The 13519-nt window shown below is 49.9% G+C and overlaps 1 protein-coding gene across 2 annotated transcripts; it reads right to left on the reverse strand.

Annotated features, from left to right (window-relative positions):
• Positions 1–12: 12 nt before the first annotated feature.
• Positions 13–10728, reverse strand: Fchsd1 (FCH and double SH3 domains 1). Of its 2 annotated transcripts, none has more exons than XM_021151051.3 (20): positions 10658–10728; positions 10307–10404; positions 9688–9733; positions 9153–9220; positions 8693–8828; positions 8471–8607; positions 8296–8359; positions 7379–7507; positions 6836–6958; positions 6580–6675; positions 5710–5829; positions 5235–5339; positions 4928–5089; positions 4015–4143; positions 3849–3932; positions 3639–3756; positions 3292–3512; positions 2018–2105; positions 576–631; positions 13–448 (listed from the first exon to the last, which is right to left on the reverse strand). In XM_021151051.3, exons 1-20 carry the CDS (start codon positions 10676–10678, stop codon positions 383–385), a joined length of 2067 nt encoding a protein of 688 aa, XP_021006710.1. In that variant the 5' UTR covers positions 10679–10728; the 3' UTR covers positions 13–382. The 2 variants fall into 2 exon arrangements, with proteins under 2 accessions (XP_021006710.1, XP_029327766.1); XM_029471906.2 differs by having other exon boundaries at positions 8693–8834.
• Positions 10729–13519: the final 2791 nt, after the last annotated feature.

The following is a 13519-nucleotide window of genomic DNA, read 5'->3' on the forward strand; positions in this document are numbered from 1 at the left end:
CAAGGTCTGCTCCTCTCCTGGCTCCAGGCCTAGTGACCCTGGCATTCAGGGTGGGGTTGACCACAGAGGCAGGGGGAAGACAGAGATGAGCCAGAGCCATGCAAGGCTTTGGGAGATGGGTTCCAGCCCACCTTAGATATGGGGTGATGGCAAGAAGTCAAAAGAGTACTTCCAGAAATGACAGGAGAACAATGGGGGTGAGGATGCGTGGGTCCAAATCCCAGAAATGGGAACAGGGTAAGTCTCCACCCCTGGAGGTGAGAACGGACATCGGGAAAGATTGCAGCTTTTGCCTATGTCGCTCCAGACCATTGAAGGGGTGGTTTCTGTCAGCGTGGAGACAGGGGCAGCAGCATCACTGGCGGGCAATGACTCCTGGCCTTCAAGTGAGAGGATCGGGATGACCAGGGTCCGGGGCTTTGGCTGGTGGGGGAGGTGGTGGGCGCATCTGCAGTGGACATACATAATTAGTGCTCCAGAGACTGTCTTAGGAATATCCCTGACAATTACTTCAGCCCAGCAAGCAAATAGGAATGACCCTTCTGTACAGTCTCCTCTAAGTCAGGGCACCTTACCGGCCTAAGTCGAGGCACCATCATGTCTAGGGGTCCAGGGCAGTCAAGGACTTTGTCTAGAAATAGAAACCAAAAGTCAATTCTCAAGCTCTGGTCGGCTCCATACTGCATCTCCAGCACTTAGGGTAGTGATACTTTATAAATACTTGTTGACTTAGCCAAAAAAAAAAAAAAAAAATCACCAGCAGCCTAAGCTATAAAATCCATTAGTCCATCCATTCTCAACAAATACTTAATGCACAATTGCTTTGTACAAAGTACCAAAGAAACGGAGTGGTGTGCAAAGCTGCCCCTCAAAATGCCTATTGAGAATCCCATAATATCACAGACAGACAGACAGACAGACACACACACACACACACACAGAGAGAGAGAGAGAGAGAGAGAGAGAGAGAATGCCCAAGTACTAAATTATTCAAGTGCATGAGATGGTGGTGCCCCTGAAGTTAGGGAGGGTGGCTGAGAAGGTGGGCACACTAGAATATTTTAGGAAGGCTGAGTATTGGATGGTGGAAAAGAAGGGCTGGGGCTGTAGACATAAGTTAGTGGTAGGTATGTATGTGTGCCTCGCATGAACACGATCCTAGTTTGATCCCAGCACCCACAGAAAAACAATCCAACAGGTCAGCAGTGTAATAGATAAGAGAAAACAGCCCAAAGGTGAGTACTGTACTTCAGAACTGAAGGACACTAACAAGAAAACATACACTTTGGGAGAATATAAGAATGCAGAGAGAAAAGATAGCGAATTTCTTAAATAATAATGATCTAAGACAGCCATGTTTACTGTATGCCAGCACAATGTTGTATACTCTTAACAGGTATCTTGGATAACTTTTTCCTTATGTATACAAGGGTTCTGCCGGCGTGTATGTCTATGCACCACATGCATGCCTGGTGCTCACCAGAGTCAGAAAAGGGAGTCAGTCAGATCCCTTGGAACTACAGTTGCTGATGACTGTGAGCTGCCATGCGGGTGCTGGGAATCAAACAAGGTCCCCTGCAAGAGCAGCCAGTGCTCTTAACCACTGAGCGAACTCTCTAGCCCCTGATAACAATTCAATAAAGCAATGCCTTTCCCTTCACTGTATAAAGAATGTAAACCAAGCTAGGCTGTTGCCTCCTACTTCTAATCCAACACGCTGGGAAGCCTGGGGCAGGAAGAGTGCTCGTTCAAGGTTAGCCCTAGCTCCAAAGACTAAAAGATAAACAACACAAAACATGGACCAAGGACCAGACAAGTTAAGTCTCCCACCTCAAGTTGTACAGCAGAAGGTGACACAGGAGTATGAACCTGGCTCCAAATCCAAGCTTGCATCCCCATCCTTGTGCCATAGGCCTTATTCCAAGTACACAAGGGCACACAGGGCAGGGGAAGGCAGAGTCCAAGCCTCTTCCTTACCACTGCTGATGTTCCCTAGCCTCAGCTTCTGTCTACTCACCAGAAGGCAGAGCAGGCGCAGTAGATCCGTCCAAGGCACAGGTGGGTGCAGGAGGGGAGAAGCTGGGAGGAGAAGGGGACGGCAACATCTGGAGACAGGGTAAGCAGACAGTCATTTGTGGTCTGTGGGAGGGAGGGCTTACAATGCTTCTTCTCACCCCACTCTCAGTTTTTCTCCCATTTCTTCCCAATACCCAAAGCAGCCAGGGCTGGTGAGATGGCTTAGCAGGTAAGAGCACTGACTGCTCTTCCAAAGGTCCTGAGTTCAAATCCCAGCAACCACATGGTGGCTCACAGCCATCTGTAATGAGATCTGACACCCTCTTCCGGTGTGTCTGAAGACAGCTACAGTGTACTGACTTATAATAATAAATAAATCTTTGTGGGCCAGAGCAAGCTGGAGTGAGCAAAGGTCCTAAATTCAATTCCCAACAACCACATGAAGGCTCACAACCATCTGTCCAACTACAGTGTACTCATATACATAAAATAAAAATAAATCTTCAAAAGCAGCCAAATGAGGGTTATAACTGGTCCATATTTCAACAGCCAATATTGACTGAATAGTTATTATGTGTCAAGTATTCTGCTAACACTGCACATACGCAAATCTATTCAACCTTGACCACCACCTTGGGAGCTATGTCTTCTGAGGGCTGCTATAGAAGAAGTGAGACTCAGTTTGAACCATCCATCGGAATCATGGTCACTTAGTGGCAGAGTACTGACTAGAACTGGGGTGGGGTGTTCTAACTCCCCTATACAATCCCTGCTGTGTCATGACAAGGCAACTGTGATGGCTCAGTGGTTAAGAGCACTAGCTGCTCTTTCAGAGGTCCTGAGTTCAATTCCCAGCAACCACATGGCAGCTCACGCTATAGATATAATGGGGTCCAATGTCCTCTTCTGGTGTGCAGACAGACATGCAGACAAAGCATCCACATACATTAGACCACGTCTTGTGTACCATGGGGCTAAGGAGGGGCCCTCTCTGATCTCTTGTCATGACAGTGAGCCTGCCAAAACAGCTATTATAGTTGTTATTTTACACGTGCAGAAGGCAGCTCAGAGAAGTTAAGTAACTACCCAAGCTTATGCTAGAGCTATTTGTACTCAGGCCTATCTGGTCCTAAAGTTCCCAAGAGAGACCTAAGCCCCCATAGGAGGCAAACTTGGGTAGGAAATAGGGCTCTAATGTTAATATGGAGCATCACTGAGGTGAAAAGGTCAACAAAGAAGTACCAGGAACAGAGAGAAAAATGAAGCTTCACCTACCTCTTCAGGGTCAGAGAGCTCAGGTGGCCCCGGGGGACCAAGCAGTTCCTCTACCAGGAGAGATGGGAAGACTCCAACATGGCCCCCAAATTCTCCCCTCCAGAAGCCATCATCCACTCCATCTTGAGCCCTGGGCAACAGGCGGATGAGTGCCCCTTCAGGGAAACTTAGCTCCTCTCCACTCTGTCCCGTGTAGCTGTACAGAGCACGTGCCAAGAATGCTACAGGAGCCCAGAAGAGAGGATGAAGTAAGGCAGTGGGTCGTGTACACCAGCGCCATGGCACCCCAGAACCACCCAGTGACCTGTGTACCCATGGTCTCTGGATCCATTACCACCTTGTCCTACCTGTGGGCTCTCCTCCTGAGGGATTGTCGATGCCATGGCAGCTCTCAGGCAGGGACAGATCCGGGAAGTTGAGATATCGCTCAGGGACAAAGCCTGCTTCACCGTGCTGGTTCCGAGCCTGCTCCACCCAGCAGTGTGAACAGGTTATCAGACTTGCTCAGCAGTCCACAAAGTCCTCCCACTAACCCCCAACCAGGGTCCCATGCTCACCTTCACCCACTCATCAGCATCTCCTTCCTCTATGACCTCCAGCCACTCACCCTCTGTGATGGTCAGCTCGTCCTCACGTCCTGCCTGAGCCCCACAGGGAACGAGTCAAGATTTGCCCCCCTCCCCACCGCTGTTGCCCGTCTGCAGTTTCCACACCCATTCACACCTGATAGCCGAACACTACATGTGCAGGGCAGGGGAGGGGTCTGGTAGCCAGGGCTGGTGGGGCAGGCTCCTCAAAGAGCTCCCCAGCTTCCTCACATTCGTCGAAGTCAGAAAGCTCTGCATCCTCAGCCTAGAGCGGGGTAGAGGACAGATACCATCTCAAGGACTGCACGGATCTCCCGTAGCCCCATCTTAACTCTAAGGAACAGTGGGAATCCTCCTTCAAGACAGTACCCCTCAACCAATTATTATGCATCATAACCAAAACCACCATAGGACAGGAGGATACTAAATAAAAGCGATTACAACAACTAGGTCCTTCCTATGAAGTATCTTTTGATAGATACACAGATAGCGTCACTTAATCTTCTGCATAACCTAGCACTATTTTGTGTAACTATGGTAACCTCACTTTACTTTCGAAGAAACTGAGGCTCACAAAGTTTAAGTCATTTTCCAAGGTCATACGGCTCATAAGCAGAGTGGCTGGCACTCAGTTAACTTCTAGTCTACTCCCAGAAAACCCATGGTTCTTAATCAACACATGGTGGGTTTATTGAGGAGTCCCCTTGCCAGAAACTGCATTGTAGCCTCATGGTAACCCTCTGAATTAGACACTGTGGTTCCCATTTTAGGGGCTCTGGCTTCTTTTTTTTTTTTTTTACTTTTTTTTTTTTTTTAAGATTTATTTATATATTACATGTAAGTACACTGTAGCTGTCTTCAGACACACCAGAAGAGGGAGTCAGATCTTATTACGGATGGTTGTGAGCCACCATGTGGTTGCTGGGATTTGAACTAAGGACCTTTGGAAGAGCAGTCGGGTGCTCTTACCTGCTGGGGGCTCTGGCTTCTAACAAGGAATTTTCGCTTCCCAGGTGTGCATGGTTAGGGACAAGGAGGAGCTAGCTCACCGTGGGAGAGAGGTCCCTCTGGGACAGTCGAGCTTCGCTAAGTCGCCGCTCCTGTTCCACCTCATCCTGGGCTTGGGTCATGGCTGGCTTCAGCCAGCGCTGTACATCGAGACCAGCCTCCTGTAACAGGGCCAGCCGGGCGGCCCCTTTCACCTGGCTCACCTGGTATGAGGCAAAAGAGAGTAGTATGTCCTGGCTAGTTGGGTCTAGCCTCTGCTTCCCTCTTTTTTCCCTCCCATGGTGAAGAGGGTTGGGTTGTCCGAGGAGGCAGGATTTCTGTGGTTCTTAGACCGGGGCTGTGGCTCACCTGTGCCCGTCGGATGTTCTCCCTCACTTCCTGTAGCCGCTGTTCTACGCCTGGAGCTTCTCGCCCTGGGGCCTGCTGACGCCTCTGCTCCAGTCGCTGCAGGACCTGGTGAGGATGGCATAGGTGGGTGGAGATACTGTGGGCCACAGCTTACTCTGAGCCTGGCACTTCGCTAGTTGCATCACGTGCGTTAGGTCATCTATCTTCCCTTTGAGGTAGGTATTATCATTGGCTCCAGTTTAGCCATGAGGAAATCAAAGTCCAGAGAGATGAAGTCATTCCTCACCCAGGGTTAGAGAACTCACAAAGCAACAGGAAAGAATACAAACCCAGTCTGTCTAGTGCCAGAAGCTGTGCTCTGAACTACTGCATCATACCCTTGTTACAATTCCTTTCCCTCCCTTCCTGTCTGCATCAATGGTCCCTGTCACTCAGCTTTTCTTACCCACCCCCAGTACCTACACCCCCACCTCACCCGATGCCCGTGATGCTGGATCTTGTAGTCCCGGGCAGCCCTGCTTGTCCAGCGCTGAACCTCTTTCTCCAGGCCACTCTCTCCAGCCATGCCTCCTGCCCCCCACTCCAGGCCACATACCTGAAGGAGACAAGGAATGCTTGAAGGGGAAAAAAAACAACGTACATCCTTTTTTTTTTTTTTTTTTTTTTTTTGGTTTTTCAAGACAGGGTTTTTCTGTATAGCCCTGGCTGTCCTAGAACTCACTTTGTAGACCAGGCTGGCCTCGAACTCAGAAATCCACCTGCCTCTGCCTCCTGAGTGCTGGGATTAAAGGAGTGCGCCACCATGCCTGGCTTGCGTACATCCTGCTTACCAGCCCTTTTCCCTCCTTATTTTTTTTTAAATCTTTTGTTTAAGATTTATTTTATTATTTTGTGTTTATACATGTTTTGCCCTTGCCTGCATATATGTCTGCACACCACATGCACACCTGGTGCCCGAGGTAGTGGTGAGCTTCAAGTGCATGTTGGGAATTAAACCCAGGTCCTTTATAAGAACAAATGCTTAACCACTGAGCCAACTCTCCAGCCCCTTCCTTCTTCGTCTTGACCCCCACTGTCAGGGACAAAGAAGATGGAGTGAATGTCTGTGTGTGCTCATGTAGACGCAGGCTCAGGAATGGGATCAGGGTGAATGAAGAGAACAGGTCCGACTTCCAACTGAGATGTGTTTGTGTTCAGATGGGAGGAAGATGAATGGGATTTTGAAAACCCCTGTCCAAGGCTGAACAGTCACCAAATCAATAGTGGGATAGGAACAATGAGACAAGGGGTCTAAAGCATACTTACGCTTAGATTTGGCCTGTTTCCACAAGCAGGGTGTTCTCACCTGATCAGCCCCTGCCGGCTGGAACTGCTGAGGTGGGGTGGGAGAAAAGACTCCAGGCCCCTGAAGAAACAGCTTCACATCTTGTTCCCAGTTTACCTAGGGTTGAATAAATACACAGGCACTCACTTGCCACCCACCCGACCCTGTCCCCAGATCCTTTTGGAAGAAGTTAGAACTGCATGTTGGGGGTGGGTGGGGGGTGGGTGGGGGTGGGTTTGAAGAAAACAACATGAAGCATCCTAAGGGGAGCCCTCACCTGAGACGTTGCCTTCCCCCCATGGCGGGCATGCTCCAGGATCATCTCCGCAGCTTCCAGCTCTGTGTGTCCCAGTAAAGTCAGGGGGTCCCTCAAGTATTCTGACAGCTCACTTACCAGGACCTGGAGAGAACAGAACCCCAAAGTACCTTAGTACATTAGGTCCATATGACCTTCTCCCAGGACTCTAGTGCAGACAGCATCCATTTATGGGTGGGGCCTGGACATGAAGGATAGGGAGGAGACAAGGGATAAGGCATCCCTGCTTCTAATCATAGTCTGTCATGTTTAAACCACTTCAGAGTTTAAGTATGTCTATTCTGTCCATTCTCTTCGAACCTCATTGGTGTTACGATGTGGGCAAACTGGGGTTAACTCTGATGAGGAGTGTGGAGTCAAGCAGGCATCAAGAAGCAGAACCCCCCCCCCACGTGCATCTTCTATTTGCTCTGAGCACTCGCACTAGTCAGCCTTGGGAGGAAGAGGAACCCGGGATGCTGTCTGCATTCACCAAGGACAGGAGTAGTCTGGGTTAGGACTGGCCTTGAGCAGTGCTGGCAATTCCTCTTGGTAGTAGTGGGCAAGGTGAGCATTGGTGGCCACCAAATTTAGCAGGTACTCATTGCGGGCTGCTCTCAGCTGCTGGGAATACTGGGCTGACTGGGCAGACAGCTAGGAAACGGAAAGAAGAGTCAACAGGGAGTCCTGAACCCTTGGAGGCTTTCCAAGGCCAACCTCTAATCCAGAACGAGAATGGATCTCACATTATTGCCTGGCACTACACTAAAACCCCCATGCAGAACGCTAGCTTAACAACCCTCCTGTGGCTTCTGCACATATATAGAAATGCCAACTGTGCCTTGCTATAGTTTACCAGCTCTGACACGCACAAGCTGACCTTTCTCAGGTGTGTGTCTCTTGCTTACTGTGGTGTGGCCACACTGGCCTTTCTCTCAGATCTTTGAACCAAAGTGGCTCTCTCCTCAGCTTTTGCACTCCACATCCCCTCTCCTTGGGACGTTCTTCCCAAAGATCTTGGTGTGGCTGCTGCCTCCCTGACACTCAGGGCACCTGTTCAGGGAGGCCTCCCTTCTCACTGGAGCCCAACTGTCACAGCATTTTCATTTATATCATCATCCTCTTGTCTCGCCTAGGCTGTGAGGGTGGAGCTCCAGCAGTCCTGTTCTCACTGTATCCCCAGGGTGGAACACTGCCTAGCATTAGAGGTACTTCAAAGCACATATAAAGAAACAACCACAAAAAGGCATTGTTTCCACTGTCCAGATGAAGAAAATGATGTTCAGAGAAACCAAGTGGCTATATTACTGAGTGCATACTACATGCCTGGTAATGAACCACTTGGAAATCTATATACTTGGTTTGACCTAATCTCTTACTTTTATGCCACTGGACCCCAAACCACTAGACTACCACTATTTATGCCTTTATCCCCTCCAAACCTTGGTGCTCAGTTTCTGGAGGCTAGTGCGAGAATGGAAGATACCATGGTCACTTCGGTTCAGCCTGTGCAGGGAAAAAATAGTCAAGAGTCAGGTACAGCCTTGACACTCTGACCCCACCTCATAGTCCTCACACCATGCCTTGGGTGTCCTACTTGGTCATCCAAGAGCCCACCTGGCCTGGACATCAGCTGCCTTCTCCTGGGCCAAGGCCCATACACGCTGTCGCTGCCCATAGAGCTTCCGACTTCGGCTCAGCTCCCGGACAGACTGTAACACCTCAGCCTGTGCCTGCTGGAGGCTCTCTGTCCCCTAGTGGCAAAGACACATAGAATCCTGAGCCAAGCCAGGTCTAATCTGAGCTGGAAGTTCCTCTGCCCGGTCCACGGACACATACCTTTCTAAGCACCTGCTCCTTGGCGCTTCTCCCAGTACCCCCTGCTAGGTCGCGATATCGGTCAGACGCCTGGAGTCTGGTTTGGCCTCCAGCCACAGTGGCATCCAGAAGGCAGCGCCAGGCACCAAACACTGTCCTACCCCTCCCCGGAGAAGGTCCGTGTTGAAGAGGGAAACACTCCACCATTTCATGAGACCCCACCCCAATCCCAATCCCACAAGAGAGAGGTGTCCCCCAACCCCCATCTAGGAGCCCAGCAATCGATCAGCCCATTAACTCAGCCACAGGATCACTCATGCCCTCCACCCCCACCCACGGTGTCCTTGCTGGGTCAGCTCCTCTGCTTCTGCTGTGTCAGCTCTACCCTCAGCTCACGTGCCTTCCCCTGCTCCCTGGGTCCTTGTCCCCACAGATCTCTAGGGGCTGAGCTCCCCATCATGTCCCACTCTGTGCAGCTCACCTGCTGTCTGTCTCTCCACTCCGCTGCCCTTCTCTCTTCAGGAATGGCCCAGCCAGCTTCTGGAGGGCCTGGTGAGAAAAACCATCCCACGTGGAGATCCTTTATGAAGACTCACCCCAACTGAGGGAGAATTTGGACCCAGGGTCTGTGATACCCTCCTTTGGATGTATAGCATATACATTTCCTAAATGCCTTACGTTCATTTATTCATTTAGTCCTTAGAACCTTATGTGGAGTTTGGGGTATTATTATTACAATTCCCATTTTACAGAGAAAAAACTGAGGCCAAAAAAACAATAAAGTAACCTGTCCAAGGTTGCACAGCTAAGGAAGCAATAGAGCAGGGATTTGACATAAATCTGGCTGATTCTACATATGTTCTAATTTTTTAATGAAATCACTTTATTCTAATTCACAAATAAAAACATCACAGAGTTAGGAATTTGTTCTTGACTACACCAATGGTGGTTGGGGTGGGGTGGGGTGGATCTGCTGCCCATGTAAAGGAGGCTAGAACACGAGAGGAGTCCCATACCTGGCCATACTCCCGTTCAATGGCTGCCCTCTGCTTGCTGTAGGATCTGTGGGGATTGGGGGTAGAAGGGAGGGGTGTTACTCTTGGCTACTGTTTTTCCACACTCAAGTCTCTCCTCAGCTTGAGCAGGAGGAAGAAGGAACCAACCCAGTGTGTGACTACATCCAGAGGGAGTGGGTCTGAAAGACAAGAGTCCTTGAGATCACCTCTGGAAGCTGCAACACAGGTCAGCCTCTCCTCATTGCTCAGAGCCCCAGCAGGATCCTCCCACCCCTGGAGGACCATCTGTGGGCCTGCGGGTCAGAGAACTGCTAATACCTGGCTGGGTTCGCGGGCTCCGTCACTTCCAACAGGTCTGGAAGAGGGAGGGGGTTATGCCCTAAGCTTGATTATGGAAGAGGAGAGAGTGGTGTGAAGTCAAGTGGTTTGAGGAAGGGGCTCTCTATGTATGTATATAGCTCCAGTATCCGAAGAGGTATGCCTAAGATAAGGGTCATGAATGGCTAGGCCAGAAAGCTCATCCAGACAACGCCCAACCCTGACAGATGTATACTGAGGAAAGAGTGGCCGCTCGCTCCTGTGAAGATGGAGTACAAGAAGGTGCGGGGTCTAGGGCTACCTGATGTCCTCCAGTAGATCCGCCTCCCTCTGCTGCCGGGTCTGAAGGATGCTCAGCTGCTCCAAAAAGCGAAGTTTCACCTCCTGGGCTGGCTTCACCTGTAGGATTAAGAAAGAGAGGTGAGGATTCTCGCCTAGTACCCCACTCCGGCGGCGTGGGGACCTACAAAACACCTCACCGGGAGCGGTGAGGGGGCGGGGCCCGAGAGAGGCTGGACTGTTTCCTCGGTTTCTTCTATGTTAGGCTTTAACCTCCTTGCCACTCCCTGTGACCCACCCCGAGTCGAGAGCCCACGGCCTCCCTCCGCTCCCCTAGACCTCCAGGAAATCCCTTTTTCTGGGCAAATCTCACTTTTCGGGGCGGCGGCTGCATCGCGGCTCCAGCAAAGGCTGCCAGACACTCTACTCCGGAACTCGGGGAGGCCCCGCCCACGACAAGGCCCCGCCCCAGAGTTGGCCTGCTCCGCCCACTCTCGTCAAGCTGCGCGCCGGCGCGGAAGAACACAGGGGCAGCAGCAGAGGAACTCAACCTGCTTTCTACAAGTACCCCGGAAAGGTCCAGGCCGCCGGGCGACGCAGCGTGCGCCTGGCGGTCGGGAGCTCCTCGAGCTTCTGAGTCGAGTCAAGACGCCTGAGTTCTATTTCTAGTATAGCCACTGATTCAGCCTGTAATTACTTCTGGTCATTCATTTACATATGCCTATCACCAGTCTCTACACTAAAAGCAGAAGACAGGTAATCAGGGAAACTGAGTCACCCGGCACCTGAGCGAAAATGCCTCTAACAAAGGGAGGCACCTTTCCCTAATCCCCGCAGAACTGGAAATGCTAGCGTGACAGAGGTGAGAAACAGGCCCGGAGCTCGCAGAAACGAGTCCAGAGGAAAAAGACGGGCACATCCTGGGCTCCAGTGGGCATTAATGGTATCAGTGAAGGGGCGTGGGACTGGAAAGTTCTTGTTAGCATTTTGGAACTTTTCTTCAGGGTTTATGCCCCCAGTTTACCGACGTGTGTGTGTGTGTGTGTGTGTGTGTGTGTGTGTGTGTGTGTGTGTGTATGTATTCTACTAGCACTGGAATTACAGATGCTAGCGCTACACATTCACCTTTTTTATTGGTTCTAGAAATTTGAACTTAGGTCCTCACACTTAAATACCAAGTGGCTTTACCCACTGAGCCATCTCCCTAGCCCCTCAGTGTGAATTTTATTTTATCCTACAATCCCTCCATCAGTAAGAGATACAGGTTCTATTTCAGAATGAGAGAGAAAAAGAACATTCTAGTGACCTATTTCCCTCAAATTCCAAGACCATCAGCCTTCTCCAAGACTTCATTATCGGTTCTCAAGGCTAACATTCAGCCTTCTTGCTTCCAGCTTTCTTTCTTCCCACAACTCGATGTTTCCACAGTGACCAGTGATTGAAAAGAGTTAAAACCATAGGCTTAAGATGTAATTTTAATGTAATTTAAAATGTAATTTAAAACGTAATTTTGGGCTGGAGAAATGGCTCAGCAGTTAAGAGCACTGACTGCTCTTCCGAAGGTCCTGAGTTCAAATCCCAGCAACCACTTGGTGACTCACAACCATCCTTAATGAGATCTGATGCCCTCTTCTGGTGTGTCTGAAGACAGCAACAGTGTACTTAAATTGTAATTTTAAAACAACATGCTGAAAATGTAATTGCTTCCAAGGAAAACCCAAATGCCTGAAACCTAAATAGAAGACAGGCTACAATGATATGAAGGGTGGGCCCCTGCACAAAGCCCTCTTCTCCTGCTTTTTGTTTTTTTTGTTTTTTGTTTTTTGTTTTTCCTCCTGTTCTTGAGAGGACTGAGACAAGGCTCCACATTGTCACCCTTGGCACCCTAAGGAGTTCCCCAAGACTGATCTCAACTCAGTCCAAATTGAGATCTGTGATTTTGATATTGAAAGGAATTCCAAGACTAGCTGTTATAACGAAGCAGAGTTGGAAATTTTATTAAAGATAATTTAATATAGGTTAGAGCACAAGAACAAAGAGAAAATTCAATCAGGAGAAAGTAAGACAAATCCAAGCAAGGGGGGTTGTGGGATGTGCTCCCCAAAGGAGCACAGGGGAAAATGTGTTTGTACCCCATGTGGGTATGGGGCTCCCCAAAAGAGAGAAAGCCATTAAGTGTCTAAACACCACCAATGTTGTTCTTTGGTGGCTCTCAGTTTACTTTTTATTTTTAAGTGGGTTTTCTTTGGGTAGCCTTAACTGTCCTGGAACTCACTCTGTAAACCAGGCTGACCTTGAACTCACAGAGCTTGGCCTGCCTCTGCCTCCCCACTGCTGAAACTAAAGATAAGTTTTAACTGACAGTCGTCACTTTCTATCTTAAAAGCCATTACATTGCGAAAAAGGGTTTCCTTCTGTCTCTTTTGATAAAAGAAATACGTGTGGCGACTCAGGAAACTCAAAAGCCACCGGAGTTGCACAAGGAGTTTATTACATATTCAACCCTTGCCATGGAATTTCTAGTGAAGTTCCTAGAAAATTGCAGATTTATGGCTGAGAAGGAAGAAAGGCCGGAAGCAGTTAATTTTACATCATTTTTGCTGTGCTGCTAATGAAGGCTTGAGCCAAAAGCTCTGATGAAAGCCTTCTCTCTGCCTTCTTATGTCCTCAGAATTTTCTCTATTGTTTTTTATTTGTTTGTTTGTTTGTTTGTTTGGGACAGAGTTTTACGATGCAGCCTTGGCTAGCCTGGAACTGACTCTGTAGACCAGGCAGACTTTGAACTCAAAGATCCACTTGCCTCTGTTCCTGAGTGCTGGGATTTAATGTGTGGGCCACCATTCTCAGCCTTTCCCTATCTGTCTTGCCTCTCCCACTACCTACCTAATCTTTGTCCCAACTGCTGCTATCCTCCCACAGGGCCAAGACCTTTCCTACTGAACAGCTTTAGCGCCTGCTCCTGCCCTCTCCTGCCCTCTTTCCTGCCCTTCCCCGCTCCTGCCCTCCCCTGCTCCTGCCCTCTCCTGCCCTCTCTCCTGCCCTTCCCTGCTCCTGCCCTCCCCTGCTCCTGCCCTCTCCTGCTCCTGCCCTCTCCTGTCCCTGCCCTCTCCTGCCCCTGCCCTCTCCTGCTCCTCCTGCCCTCTGCTGCCCCTGCCCTCTCCTGCCCCTGCCCTCTCCTGCCCCTGCCCTCTCCTGCCCCTGCCCCTCCTGCTCCTGCCCTCTCCTGCCCCTGCCC

Source organism: Mus caroli, unplaced genomic scaffold (assembly GCF_978045245.1).
Source record: "Mus caroli unplaced genomic scaffold, Mus_caroli_1 scaffold_19, whole genome shotgun sequence".
Taxonomy (NCBI): domain Eukaryota; kingdom Metazoa; phylum Chordata; class Mammalia; order Rodentia; family Muridae; genus Mus; species Mus caroli.